At 41.1% G+C, this 13,709-nt stretch overlaps 1 protein-coding gene across 6 annotated transcripts in view; it reads right to left on the reverse strand.

Annotated features, from left to right (window-relative positions):
• The window catches only part of tcf7 (transcription factor 7), a 230,289-nt gene that overhangs the window by 3,950 nt on the left and 212,630 nt on the right, over nucleotides 1-13,709 (reverse strand). For 2 of the 6 annotated variants that reach the window (XM_072263939.1, XM_072263933.1), the window contains 3 exons: nucleotides 9,333-9,381; nucleotides 6,591-6,663; nucleotides 5,942-6,014 (listed from right to left, as the gene is read on the reverse strand). In XM_072263939.1, coding sequence (XP_072120040.1) covers nucleotides 5,972-6,014; nucleotides 6,591-6,663; nucleotides 9,333-9,381 — 165 coding nt within the window. In that variant the 3' untranslated portion in view covers nucleotides 5,942-5,971. Of the gene's footprint in view, nucleotides 1-5,940; nucleotides 6,015-6,590; nucleotides 6,664-9,332; nucleotides 9,382-13,709 lie in introns of those variants that run through there. The other 4 variants (XM_072263934.1, XM_072263936.1, XM_072263938.1 and 1 more) reach the window with 4 other exon arrangements.

The following is a 13,709-nucleotide window of genomic DNA, read 5'->3' on the forward strand; positions in this document are numbered from 1 at the left end:
ATGTTCCCAAATATTCTGCGGTAAGCTTGAGTTAATTGAATAAAATGTGTGTTGGCGTCATTCAGCCCCCAATTTTAAATTCTTTTACGGCTTCATTTTCCTCTGAATTTCTCGAGAGCAAACTTGAAGCCCTAATTAATATCATATCCTAAAACTGCTGTCTATTTTCACTTGTGGTTTTTCACTTAATGTACCTTTCTGGGTTGTACAGTAGAAGTATTTGCATGGCCAAGCATTGCTTTTCGTTAGTTTAAAACTGCAAAGTCTGAAACCAACAAACTCTGGCTTGCCTTATTTATGAAATGGCAGATTTTAAAAAACTTAGTCCAAGTTTAAACTTAAATTAGTAGCAGCTCACTTGTCAATGATGGCTCTCACATGCACAACGCATTTAAAGTTATGTATAATGCTAAACATGGTGTACTGCAACAACATCACACTTCACTGTATTTTGCACTTGGAACTGCATTTCAGAGACAGAGATGTGCTGGTGGTACCAGAATTACCACCCAGTGATGAAGTCCTATGTATAGGAATATGCTTCAAGGTTTCTGAAAGGACTTGAATTTTCAAACACTTAAAATATTGTATGTTCTCAATCGCTTGTGCATATTTTCTGCAGTGGAGACTCTATAGTTGTATTGTACTCCAAATATTTTCATTCTATGGGGATAAATTTTGAAAGCAACATTATTATATTACGTGTACAATGCAAGTGACTTATTGTATTTTGTTACTGAAATCGGATGAAACCATTAATGCAATCCCAATCACATATTGCAATCACAAACCCTACCCACAATCTCCATTTCTCCCCAATAACTATCTGAAGATTGATCAGATAGTTCATATCCTTGGGTGTCAGATTTTGCCAAAGTTCCGTTGTGGGTCTCATTTCTGTTTCACATTAGGATCACCGGTTTCCCCTCCTTTGAAAATCTCCCTCCCTTCACTTACCTACTGCTAGAACTATGTCTTACTACTGACATGTCTATTCAAAGAAATCTTGGCCAAAATCTATCATGTTATTCTCTGAGGTCATCCAGGGCTCTAATACCTATTCAGCACTTACCTGTGTTTGCTGGATCCTGATTAAATATTGCACTAAATCTTGTGATGAAGTTCTTCCAATGTTGCATCATTTCTATTCCCTACCATCTCCTCCCCCCTTTCATCCTCTGGGAAATCCAAATTCCTTCAATTACGGACCCTTGCTGTTTGCTCCACCACATGCATCTGTAGCTTCCGCTTGAACTTCTTCTCAAGTAGACACCTATAACCCCCTTCCCCACCTCCTCCATTGTTCTTTCTTTCTCTGATGCTCCTTTACATCTACACCATATTTATAACAAATTGCTCTTTGATAGGCAAATTCTAATTCTTTTGTGTGACTGACCTAACCAAGTGACTTTTGGTTAATCTCCTAACATCTCACACTTGGCTTGCATTAATTGGTTTGAAAATGTCCTTATGATGCACTTTGGACTGTTTTTGATCCTTAAAATTGCTTTGTTATTGGAAACGGGGATTCCTCCTGGTGTAGTGTTTCCCTTGAATAATTTGAACACTACAACAGTACTTTTTTGACTAGTTTAAGGATCACTGACGTTCATAAATTGCCAAATATTATGAGTTAATACAGCACTGAACTACAGTATGAACCCAATGATCCCACTGCAATGTTTACATCTTTTCTCACCCCTCTTTATTCCATCACCATACCTTTTCTTCCCCCTTGTCCTTGTATAGATCTATCCCAATCAGCTCAACTCATCCTGGTAGTAACAAGCAACACACACAAAATGCTGGAGATACTCAGCAGGCCAGGCAGCATCAGCATCCATGGAAAAGAGCACACTCGATATTTTGAGCTGAAGGGTCTCAGTGCAAATCGTCGACTGTTTACTCTTTTCTACAGATGATGCCTGGCCTGCTGAGTTCCTCCAGCATTTTGCGTGTGTTGCTTGGATTTCCAGCATCTGCAGATTTCCTCTTGCTTGTAGTGATGAGTTCCATATTCAAGTCCCTCTGGGTTAAGAAGTTCTTCCTGAAATCTTTCTTCCTGAATTGTTAGTGACTCACTCTTCTTTTTTATAGCTCTTACTTTCGATCTTGCACTCATGATAATATCTAGCCTTTCAAATCTGTAATCTTTAATCACTCCTACCTTCTCTTTTCTACAGAGAATTTATAATAAATCCTCTACAGTCATATAGAGAGTAGATCAAGAGCTAGCAGCAGATTCTCTTCTTTTGAATATATTGGTGACAACATCAATTCTTCGTACCAAACCAGCCCGTTCACAGTCACTTTATTTTCTCTTGCAAACTTATCAATAACCACATTTAATGAATTCATGGCCGGAATTAAATTGCTATGACCTTTTAAAAGGTGGCGATGTAAGCTGAGGTACAGTTCTGCCATTTTTTTTGGCACTGAACTGTGGTGCACATTATCTGTGCAGTGAATAGTAGCCTGTCTGATACTGAGACAGTCACTGCTGAGTCATATACAGGCTTCAAGCAACTACCTTCCAAGATGATCAGGAATAGGAAGTTTAACAATGATCTTTTTAATCCTGATTTGAGGTCTCTGATAACAATTACAGGTCCCACTCTTGTCCCGATTGAACTAGTCTACTTTTACAAGGGCCAGTGATCAGCACATTTGGCCTTTGGTCTGAATTGTGATCAAGAATACATTGACTTTTATTACCTTGCTGTGCAATTACTGCTTTCTTCAGAAATGAAATGAAATCTTTTTGCATTCCTAACTACACTGTACAAATTTCTTCTTGCTTTGAAGATGCAGTTATCTGACCGAATGGCTGTATTTCATTATAAATATCAATGGTTCAGAAAAGTAATGAATTGTGAATTTGAATTCACAGACAACAGCAGGATAGGATGCACAAAATTTTCCTTTGAGAGAAGCTACAAAAGGTTACATGCAATTTAAGTGACTGGTGAAAGTGAATAGAATCAATGTGGAGAATCGTGAGGTTATCTCACTTACACTGAAGAAAGGCAAATCAGAATGTGTCTTTTTCTACAAGATACTAGGAATTGTAGTGGAATGATTTTGGTCCACAAATGATTAAAAGTTAGTACACTGAACAAACAAAAAAAATCACTAAACCTAAATGCATTTTACAAGGCTTTCAATACAAAAGTAAGGAGGTGAAGCTATAAACAAGAGAAAATCTGCAGTGCTGGAAATCCAAGCAAGACACACAAAATGCTAGAGGAACTCAGTAGACCAGGCAGCATCTATGAAGAAGAGTACAGTCAAAGTTTCGGGCCAACCCAAAACGTCGATTGTACGCTTTTCCATAGATGCTGCCTGGCTTGCTGACTTCCTCCAGCATTTTGTGCGTGTTGCTTGAAGTGAAGCTATAGTTCAATGTGACATGATGGACCAAATTTGATTCAGAGCAATAGATTCAGTTTTGGACTCAATACTTTGGGAAGGTGTGCAAGGTGACCTTATTGCAAATGGAAATCAATCCAGGTAAGTGTGGAGAAATGTATTTCGGGAAGTGCGACAAGCCAAGAGGGTATATGACAATTGCAAAGATTCTGACTGTCACAGAGTCATAAACACAAGAGATCCTGCCAATGCAACACATCAGAGCATCACACACAAAATGCTGGAGGAACTCAGCAGGTCAGGGAATGTCCATAGAGAGGAATGAACAGTTGACATTTTGGGCCGAGACCTTTCATCAGGACTACATAGAGTCATAATATTTGGAGAGCAGAGGAACCTGGGAGAGAGTATGGCCAACAATTCATAAAGATCATGGGATAGAATACTAGTTGAAGCAGAGAATATTAAAGCAGAGAGGTTAAAACTCTACACAACCTAAGTCAGATGACTCTTCACCTTCAGTAAATGTACAGTTCTGTCCATCACATTACGAGAAGGTGGGATTGCACTGAAGAGATTCATGGGGACGTTGCCAGGACTGGAACATTTTGGCATGAGGAAAGGTAGGTTATGCTGGGCTTGTATGGAACAGAGAAGGCTGAGGGAAGGCAAAATTGAATTGTATCATATATGAGCCAGATAGAGGGAGTTATTAGGAAGGTGGTCAGAAGAAGTGGACTTAGAATTGAAGTAACTGGTAGAATGAAGAGAGGGGAGATGTAGGAATTTTTCTTTCACTCAGAGTGTTATTGGGGTCTGGAACTCAGTGTCTATAAGGGACGGAAACCCCCACCATCTTGAAACATTGCTGGTCCGTACACTTGAACAAATGGATTCTTTAGACTTTAGACCCAATATTCCTTCTCAACCACAACATGTTCAATAGGCTGATTGGCCTCATTCTAGTTCCTAAATTTTCCATGATTCTATGATAATCTCGGGGCTGGATATTGCACAGCTCCACCAGATTGATAAGAGTTTGGTAGTACAGAGAAGAACTCTGTTAGCAGAGGAATCAAGAACATAGGAGTAGAATCTTAGTGCTTGTTATTTTAGGATTTTGAGTCGAGCAGCAAGACCTTTGTGCAAATTTATTTATCTGGAGTATGTTTTCACTTCTGGTCTCCTTACCTAAAACAGGACATGACTATCGTCAAGAAAGTGCAACAAACAACCTGCCTGGCAGAAGAAAGCACGCATCAAGTCATTCCCTCCTGCTGAGGGGTTTGTGATCTGAGATCGCAGTCACAGGGAAAGGGAGGGGGGGAAGGCACCAAGGGTCGATCTGAGGGGGAATCTCCTCAGTCGGGTGGATCTGGAGTGCTGTGGAGACAAGACATACAAAGAGACAGATTCCTGAATATTAGAGCAGCGTAAGGAAAAGGGGATACAGCAGAAAACTGACTCCATCGTAGACGATTCATATGGCCGGTGGCCCAATGTGCACCTAATTCATATGTCGTTATGAAATCAGGAAGCAATTTTATTTACAGAGGATGGAGAAAAATCTCTCCCAAATAGCTGTGGTTACTGAAATTTAAAAATGAATAGAGTTGAGATACAAATCCTTAAGGATCTAATTAGATGTGGAATTGGCTTCAGAGGTTGGCTGTCTTATTGCTGTTCCTTGGTAACATCGTCACTATGTCACCGACAAGAGGTCCCTGAAAATCTGCCGGTCAGGTTTCAGCTAAACTGCAGTGAGCACGGGGAAAGACAACACCAGTCCCCATCTCAAATCTTCGAAGAAACCTCATCACGTCACCCACAACAGCCTATGCAACTGCACTAGATGACCACAAAAACAGTTTTGGTAGAAATTCAGCCTCACATCGCAAATATTCAACAACTCATTAAAATTATCTCGCTTACACCTTTTTGAGCTAAATAAGAAAAGAATACAACCGATACCTGGGATGATAAAAGGATGAATGTGATGTATAGTATTTCATCCGGAGTTACATATATCTTCTGTCCCACACAAGACTCATTTATCTTTCTACTTCACTGTAGCTGCAAGTTTTTTTTTGTGAAGATAGAGTTATATTTCATGTGGAGCTGTTTTATGAGTACTAAACACAGTCCTCACACGTTCACTTCATAATTTCTTATTAAACAATTGTTATTTTAATTACAAAGGCCGATTTTCCCTTCCATCTTCACACCACTTCTGGCTCCAAGCTGAGACTGTCTACAGTTACATTAAAGGGAATCGTCTTCATGCAGAAGTCTGGCAAACCTTTTATTTTCCACGCCTATTTGCAAGAAAAGTTGTGGTGACAAAAGTCATTATGTTACTTGTGTGCAACTTCACTGCAATGAAAATGTGAGGTAGTACTACCGCCCTTTTGTAACTACTCCCACCCTAGCAAAAACAGATGTGCCAGATTCTTTCTCCATAAAGATGACCTCCTTTGTGAAAGGCCCTTCTGAACAGGCAAGAAAAGTTTGGTCAAAAAATTGTAATTAAAAAAAAACACAAGCAGGTTAAAGATAGAGTAATTGTGGGTACCTGCAGGAGAGGCACCGCATCTATTGCAGATCAAGCTCGAACAATGGGCGACACATCATTGTGGTGTTTGCATCTGTTAGTGTGAAGTAAACAAAGACAACAATGGAGGAACATGTTTTGTTATATTAAAAAAAATGGAGTTAGTATGCAATTCTATTGAGCTGGAAAAGCATCAGCAGGCTCCACAAAGATTATCCAAAACAGAAAGGAACATGTGGTTTTAAAGCGGTTGCCTTTTGCTCTTCGTGTTGTAGGCTTTTCTTTTTGACTGCACTTGAAAACTATCAAAAATCTCATTGCACAGCTTTCGAACAAGAGACTCTGTCCTAAAGTAGCTTCCAATCACCCCAATGTGCAAGGATTCCATTGAGATAATAAATCAGTTTTAAGACCATATATCAAGATGGTGGCAGTTCTGTGATACTGTGGTTCTGGGCTCTTTTGCAGATAGCTTGGCTAGAAGTGGTGCAGCAGTGTTACAGATGTGCGAGATTAACATCATCCCAAAACCCAGGTCAACTCAAAGCCAGCAAAGAGAAAGACTATTGTTGCCTCTTTGCAACATTGGCACAGTTTGATATCTGCAAGTCCTACAAGTCTGAACACAGAGGCACTTGGTGACAAGACCGTTAGGCTACAAGATACACACCTGCAAGGGCCACACCAGTCTGTCCGTTGGTCAAGGCCAAAGCGTGCCCGGCATTTCTTAGGAGAGCTTGGATCTGAACAAAAACAAACAAAAGAAACAAAAAAAAAGCAAAATATATGGCAAGGATGGGCAGGGAAGGCACGAAAGTAAAAAAGAGAGTAAAGAAAAGCAATAGGTGTTATAGCAACTGTTACAATAATTTCACAGACTGTTATTTGACACTACAAAGAGTCAATTTGAAGGTTGTTTTAGTAAGCAAAACATTTTACCGAGAAGTAGATTGTATGTACCGTTTATTGCATGTAAAGTTGCTGATTTAAATAAATACAGTTTTACAGAATGAGATTTAAATAAGAGCACAAGCAAAAAAAAAATTGGTGCTTGCAAACAAAAAGCGGCAGGACTCAGACAGAGCAAAGTTACAATTAGGAGAGATCATTCAAAGCTGAAGCATGTCACAAGAAATGTGAGATTAATTCTGCAGGTTTCCAACCCTTTCCTTCTACCCATCTCCACCAATCTCTCAAAACAAAACTATCTCAGGCTTGATTGCTAATCTGTTGAATTAGATGATTCCAGTTGGGGGCAATAACAGCAATATTACAATTTGATCGAATGTTCAGAAAAGGTAATTATTAATTCAGGTTCCGTATCTAGATTTCGTGACTCCAATGTGGACATCAGGGAGAGTGAAGTCAATGGTAACCCAATACCAACTCCTTACCTGGGTTTGAACCATTGCTTTGGCATTGCAATGTTTGTGAGTCATGGAATGAAAGGATAGCTTGCACATGCAAGCTCATTCTGAGTGGAAAATTTGCACATGCAGCTTAATGGTGTAGCTAGAAAAGTCTATGAGACTAAAAATTAAATAGCAATGGGAGCCAAACCACAAATACCAAAGAAGCCAAACACAACTGCTTCACTTTTTGAAGTGCTATTTTCTGTATTGATCAATGATTATGGAGAGTTATGTGATATTAGATTAAAAAGCAGATTCAAATATGTTACTTTAAAAAATCTTTCTTTAATAAAACTGGAGCTTATTGGAATGAGGCTTGAAATCAGGATTTACTTTGCTCTCTGACTGTGCATTTGGCTGTATTTGTACCTTTATCTGCCTCTTGAGTGCTTGCCAATGTGTGAATTAATTTCCTGTTAAAAGATCATCCGTCTCCCTTTCTCTCTCCAAACGCTGCTTGATTTATTGAGGATTTCCAGAATTTTTCATTTTAATATCCTTCAGTTTTGATATCCATATAATTCTTCGCTCACACATCTGCGCAAGTGTTTCTAAGAATCCATACATGTCTCTCCGTTGTCAATTTGCACTTGTGGTTGTGTCCATCTGCATGTTTGCCTGTCTCTAGTAGTGTACAACCGCTTACCCTGTCATTGTACATGTATGTTTCTGTGTATGTGAGCTAAGTCTATGCAAATGGGCTTGCACCACACAGCATATTTTGAGCTTTAACATTTTATTTTAGTGGCAGAGTCTCTTTTTCAAATTAGCATTTTGGTCTGAAAATTTTTGTTTAAACAGACATAAGAATACATTTACAATCCCAGAAGGAATCATTTCAGAAGAAGTTCCTGTCAGTTCCCCTGAAATCATCCACCCACCCTCTTTCAACAAGACAGCTGAAATCATCTAAAGTGACATTGTACAAAATCCTCTAACAAGACAGGGATATTCAGTCAAGTTTTTTCACCTAGGGGTATAAAACATGACACATACAGGTACTGAATAGTTTGTTGTCAAAATGCGATCAATAAGCAGCATTCACAAAAAGCATTTGTCACGCTCTTTTATCATTTGTTCAAAGATGCCCCGTCCTACTGTGCATATTATGATGAAATATATTATTGTGATGAAAACAGTGCAGAGCTCCTATGGCTTTTCTGCCTCTTCAAATAACAAGGAAGGTTTGAAGAATGGTTGCTTTGCAAAGACGAGAGGGGTTGAATTTTTATCTTGATGCCTGGGTGGAACACACTAAGTAAGACAGTCTCTGAGTATCTTATGGCCGGCCACTAAGCCAAACTGTCTCTCCTTCCATCATTTGAAAATTGGGTTGGTTCGATTTCATCAATGTATCCTCTCCACCTATCTTAACCGTCTGTGTAACCAAGGCAACATTAAACGTGCAGGCATGAAGACACTAGACTGACCCTGTGCTTTCCTTAAAACCCTGGTAGAATTTTAAAGTTAGTAGTTTGGTTGACATGACAATATAATCACATTTTCAACTTGCTATCAAGTTCAGGCAGCAACTGTGGTTTGTTCCTCTAGGCTAGCAGGTCCACTCTCAACTATGGTCAGAAATACATAAAGATCAAAAAGGTTTGAGCAAAACCATTATATTCTACAGAACATAAGTACTTTGGAGGCTGTTTTAGACTTCTCACAGAGGTAAGGTTTATCAAAGTAAGCAAATAGCCAAAATTCTTTGCTGTTAATGATGTCAGGCATTCTCCTCCTGTAACACTCAACTTCCAGATGCTGCCTGGGCTGTCAACTTTGCATCAACAAAGTACTGATGTAGAATTTTGTTGCCTGTCATTTCAACAAAGCTGTTGCCCACTGGTATAATGAGTATTTTGCTTAATTAAAAAATACGCATTGTTAATACATTGGTTCATTAATACTGCATCATGCAATTTCATCCCAGAGTACTTGGTTTCAAGTTACAACTGAATAAGTGTAGACACTAAGCAGTCAGAGGTGAAAATATTCTGTACCTGGATCAGAATCTTGCTGCTTGTCTCTTTTCCTCCTTTTCTTTTTACCCTGCAACATATAATTTACAATGCATTCAATTCTAACTGTATTCTCAATTTTGAGCATCTTGGCAACCCTTAAAATTATTTTAGTGTGGTGAGATTCTTTCTTTGGAACAATGCTGCTCCAGACTCCTGAGGAACTTTTAGGATCTCCTGATCTGGATCTCACCAATTCTCTATACTGCCACTGAGGCCCTCCTGGAGATCACAGACTCAGAGTTGACAGTCATTTCAGCCAAACAGAATAACGATACAAAATATTCCATTAAAATTAACATGAAAAATAATTTTAATTATGCAAAAGCAGCAAAATATGTTATTTCTAAACAAAGGGGGATCAAATAAATGGGGGCCAATTTCCATGTGGCTTCGTATTTTATAACCTATGAATTTATAACGTGAGCTCTTGAATTGAATTGACTTAATTTCTTACATCCTTCACATACATGAAGTGTAAAAATCTTTACGTTACAGCTCCATCTAAATGTGCAATGTGCAATCATAGTAATTTATAATAAATAGAACAGTCAATGTAATATAGAGTACACTCAAATCAGCGTCAATTCATCAGTCTGATGGCCTGGTGGAAGGAGCTGTCTCGGAGCTTGTTGGTCCTGGCTTTTGTGCTGTGGTACCACTACACGGATGGTAGCAGCTGAAATAGATTGTGGTTGGGATGGCTTGGGTCCCCAATGATCCTACGGGGCCTTTTTACACACCTGTCCTTGTAAATGTCCTGAATCATCGGAAGTTCACAACTACAGATGCACCGGGCTGTCCGCACCACTCTCTGCAGAGTCCTGCGGTTAAGGGAAGTAGAATTCCCATACCAGGCAGCGATGCAGCCAGTCAGGATGTTCTCAATTGTGCCCCTGTAGAACGTTCTTAGGATCTGGGGGCCCATAACAAACTTCCTCAACCATCTGACGTGAAAGAGGTGCTGTTGTGCCTTTTTCACCACACAGCTGGTGTGTACAGACCACGTGAGATCCTCGGTGATGTGGATGCCAAGGAACTTGAAGCTGTTTACCCTCTCAAACCCAGATCCATTGATGTCAATAGGGGTTAGCCCATCTCCTTTCCTCCTGTAGTCCCCAACTAGCTCCTTTGTTTTTGCCACATTGAGGGAGAGGCTCTTTTCTTGACACCAGTGTGTCAGAGAGATGACTTCTTCCCTGCAGGCCACCTCGCTATTGTTTGAGGTGAGGCCAATCAATGTAGTGTCGTTGGCAAACTTAGTTAGCAGATTGGAGCTGTGGGTGGCGATACGGTCATGGGTGTACAGGGAGTAAAGGAGGGGACTCAGTATGCAGCCCTGAGGAGCTCCTGTATTGAGAGTCAGAGGGTTGGAGGTGAGGGAGCCTAATCTTACAACCTTCTGGCGATTTGACAGGAAGTCCAGGATCCAGTTGCACAAGGCAGAGTCAAGACCGAGGTCTCTGAGCTTCCTATCGAGCCTGGATGGAACTATGGTGTTGAATGCTGAACTGCGGTCCAAGAACAACATTCTCGCCTAAGCATCCTTCTTTTCCAGATGAGTAAGGATGTAGAGCTGTGGCTATTGCAGCATCTGTCGATCGGTCGTGTTGGTAGGCGAATTGTAGGGGGTCCAGTGTGGGTGGCAGCATGCTGCAGATGTAGTCCTTGATCAGCCTCTCAAAGCATTTGCTTATTATTGAGGTGAGTGCGACAGGACGCCAGTCGTTCAGGCATGTTACCTTGGTCTTTTTTGGTACAGGGACAATGGTGGATAATGTGAAGCAGGAGGGCACTCTGCACTGGGAGAGGGGGAGGGAATTTCTGAAGAAACGTTCACCACTACACTGCCCTGTGCCTGTTAGTGCAGATCCACTGTAATCGCCTTCACATATAAGGACGAGCAGATAGTTTACCTTATTCATTTCACACTACGTGCCAGGGCTTAAACACAACCAAACATGGGGAACAAAATATCAGAAGCTTTAGAAAGAGTAAGAAATTCCCATCAGAGTGAGGGGTGTAAGGGGAAGGAGTCAGGCTGGCTGCCAGCTCTGTACTCAACCAAAACTAACAAATTAAAAGTCTTTGATCTCAATGCTGCCAAACATCCGATATAAACTACATAGCACATAACATAAACGGGATTGCCAGGGATTTAAAACCGAATGTAGGCATCTTACAAATCCAAAATTTTCTTAAAGTCAAACACATCAAATTGAGAAAGGCAAACATGAGGAATTCTGCAGATGCTGGAAATTCAAGCAACACACATCAAAGTTGCTGGTGAACGCAGCAGGCCAGGCAGCATCTCTAGGAAGAGGTGCAGTCGACATTTTCGCAGTCTTGACCTTCGTCAGGGTCTCGGCCTGAAACGTCGACTGCACCTCTTCCTAGAGATGCTGCCTGGCCTGCTGCGTTCACCAGCAACTTTTATGTGTGTTACATCAAATTGAGGGTGGTTTTGTCTGACAAAGTAGAAAATTCAGTCAGATTTCCTGCAGAAGATGAACTGTCAAGATTTGCTACAACTTTTCTGCTTCTCTTTCCAGTTATTATCATTTCCTTACACCCACAGATGTATATTCGATTCAATACTGCATGGAATCCTGGAGCATGCCTTATGAAAATAGGTTGAGTGAACTCGGCCTTTTCTCCTTGCAGCGACGGAGGATGAGAGGTGACCTGATCGAGGTGTATAAGATGATGAGAGGCATTGATCGTGTGGATAGCCATAGTTTTAAGATGCTTGGAAGTAGGTACAGAGGGGATGTCAGGGGTAAATTTTTCACACAAGGAGTGGTGGGTGCTTAAAATGCACTGCCAGCAATGGTGGTAGAGGTGGATACAACAGGGTCTTTTAAGAGACTCTTAGATAGGAACATGGAGCTTAGAAAAATAAGGAGCTATGTGGTAGGGAATTTCTAGAGTAGGTTACATGGTCGGCACAACATTGTGGGCCGAAGGGCCTGTAATGTGCTGTAGATTTCTATGTTCTATGTTGCATGTTCTAAATCAAATTGTAAGAGATGAGTTTTAAGAAAGAGAAAATAAAATTTTAAAATCAGACTTACTAGGCTAGAACTAGCTGATCAGGCTACCCTTTCCAAAACTGCTGTCCACCGCCTTCCCCACCAACACTTTCCTGGCCTGGATGCTGAGGGTCTACCCCAGCTGGAAGTGTCTTGCAACCCAGCAGTGTGATCAGAATGGCACAGCACCAATGAGACCCTTCCTGAAACTGCTCTGAAAGTTTAGACAGTTGGAAAAGCTGTATCCCAAACTTTGCCAGCTACAAAGGCTGACTATTAACACAGGATTCTGAAATGCTGGAAATCCAGAAAAACACACACACAAGGACATTGCCTGGATTGGGGAGCATGCCTTATGAGAATAGGTTGAGTGAACACGGCCTTTTCTCCTTGGAGCGACGGAGGATGAGAGGTGACCTGATAGAGGTGTACAAGATGATGACAGGCATTGATTGTGTGGATAGTCAGAGGCTTTTTCCCTGAGCTGAAATAGTTGCCAAAAGAGGACATAGGTTTAAGGAGCTGGGGAGTAGGTACAGAGGAGATGTCAGGGGTAAGTTTTTTACTCAGAGAGTGGTGAGTGCGTGGAATGGGCTGCGGCGACGGTGGTGGAGGCGGATACGATAGGGTCTTTTAAGAGACTTTTGGACAGGTACATGGAGCTTAGTAAAACAGAGGGCTATAGGTAAGCCTAGTAATTTCTAAGGTAGGGACATGTTTGGCACAACTTTGTGGGCCGAAGGGCCTGTATTGTGCTGTAGGTTTTCTATGTTTCTATGTAAAATGCTGGAGGAACTCTGCAGGTCAGGCAGCATCTATAGAAATAAATAAACAGGCGATGTTTTAGGCTGAGACATTTCTTCAGCAGTGGAAAGGAAAATGCCAGAATAAAAAGGCGGGGTGGGGGGGAAGGGGGTAAATAGGACTAGTCAGAAGGTGATAGGTGAAGCCAGGTGGGTGGGAAGGGCTAAGGGCTGGAGAGGAAAGGATCTGATAGGAGAGGAGAGTGGATCTTGAGAGAAAGGGAGGAAGAAGGGGCATCGGGGGAAGTGATAGGCAGGTGAAGAGAAGAGGTAAGAGGACAGAGTGGGGAATAGAAGAGGGAAAGGGGAGGGAAAAATTACCAGAAGGAGAAATAAATGTTCATGCCGTCAGGTTGGAGGTACCCAGACAGAACGAGGGGTTGCTCCCCTACTCTGAAAGTGGGCTTATCATAGCAAAGAAGGAGCCCATGGACTGACCCGCTGGAATGGGAATGGGAATAGGAATTAAAATGGTTGATCACCAGGAATTTCCGCTTTTAGTGGATGGAGCAGAGGTGCTCAAC

This window comes from Mobula birostris, chromosome 7 (assembly GCF_030028105.1).
Source record: "Mobula birostris isolate sMobBir1 chromosome 7, sMobBir1.hap1, whole genome shotgun sequence".
Taxonomy (NCBI): domain Eukaryota; kingdom Metazoa; phylum Chordata; class Chondrichthyes; order Myliobatiformes; family Myliobatidae; genus Mobula; species Mobula birostris.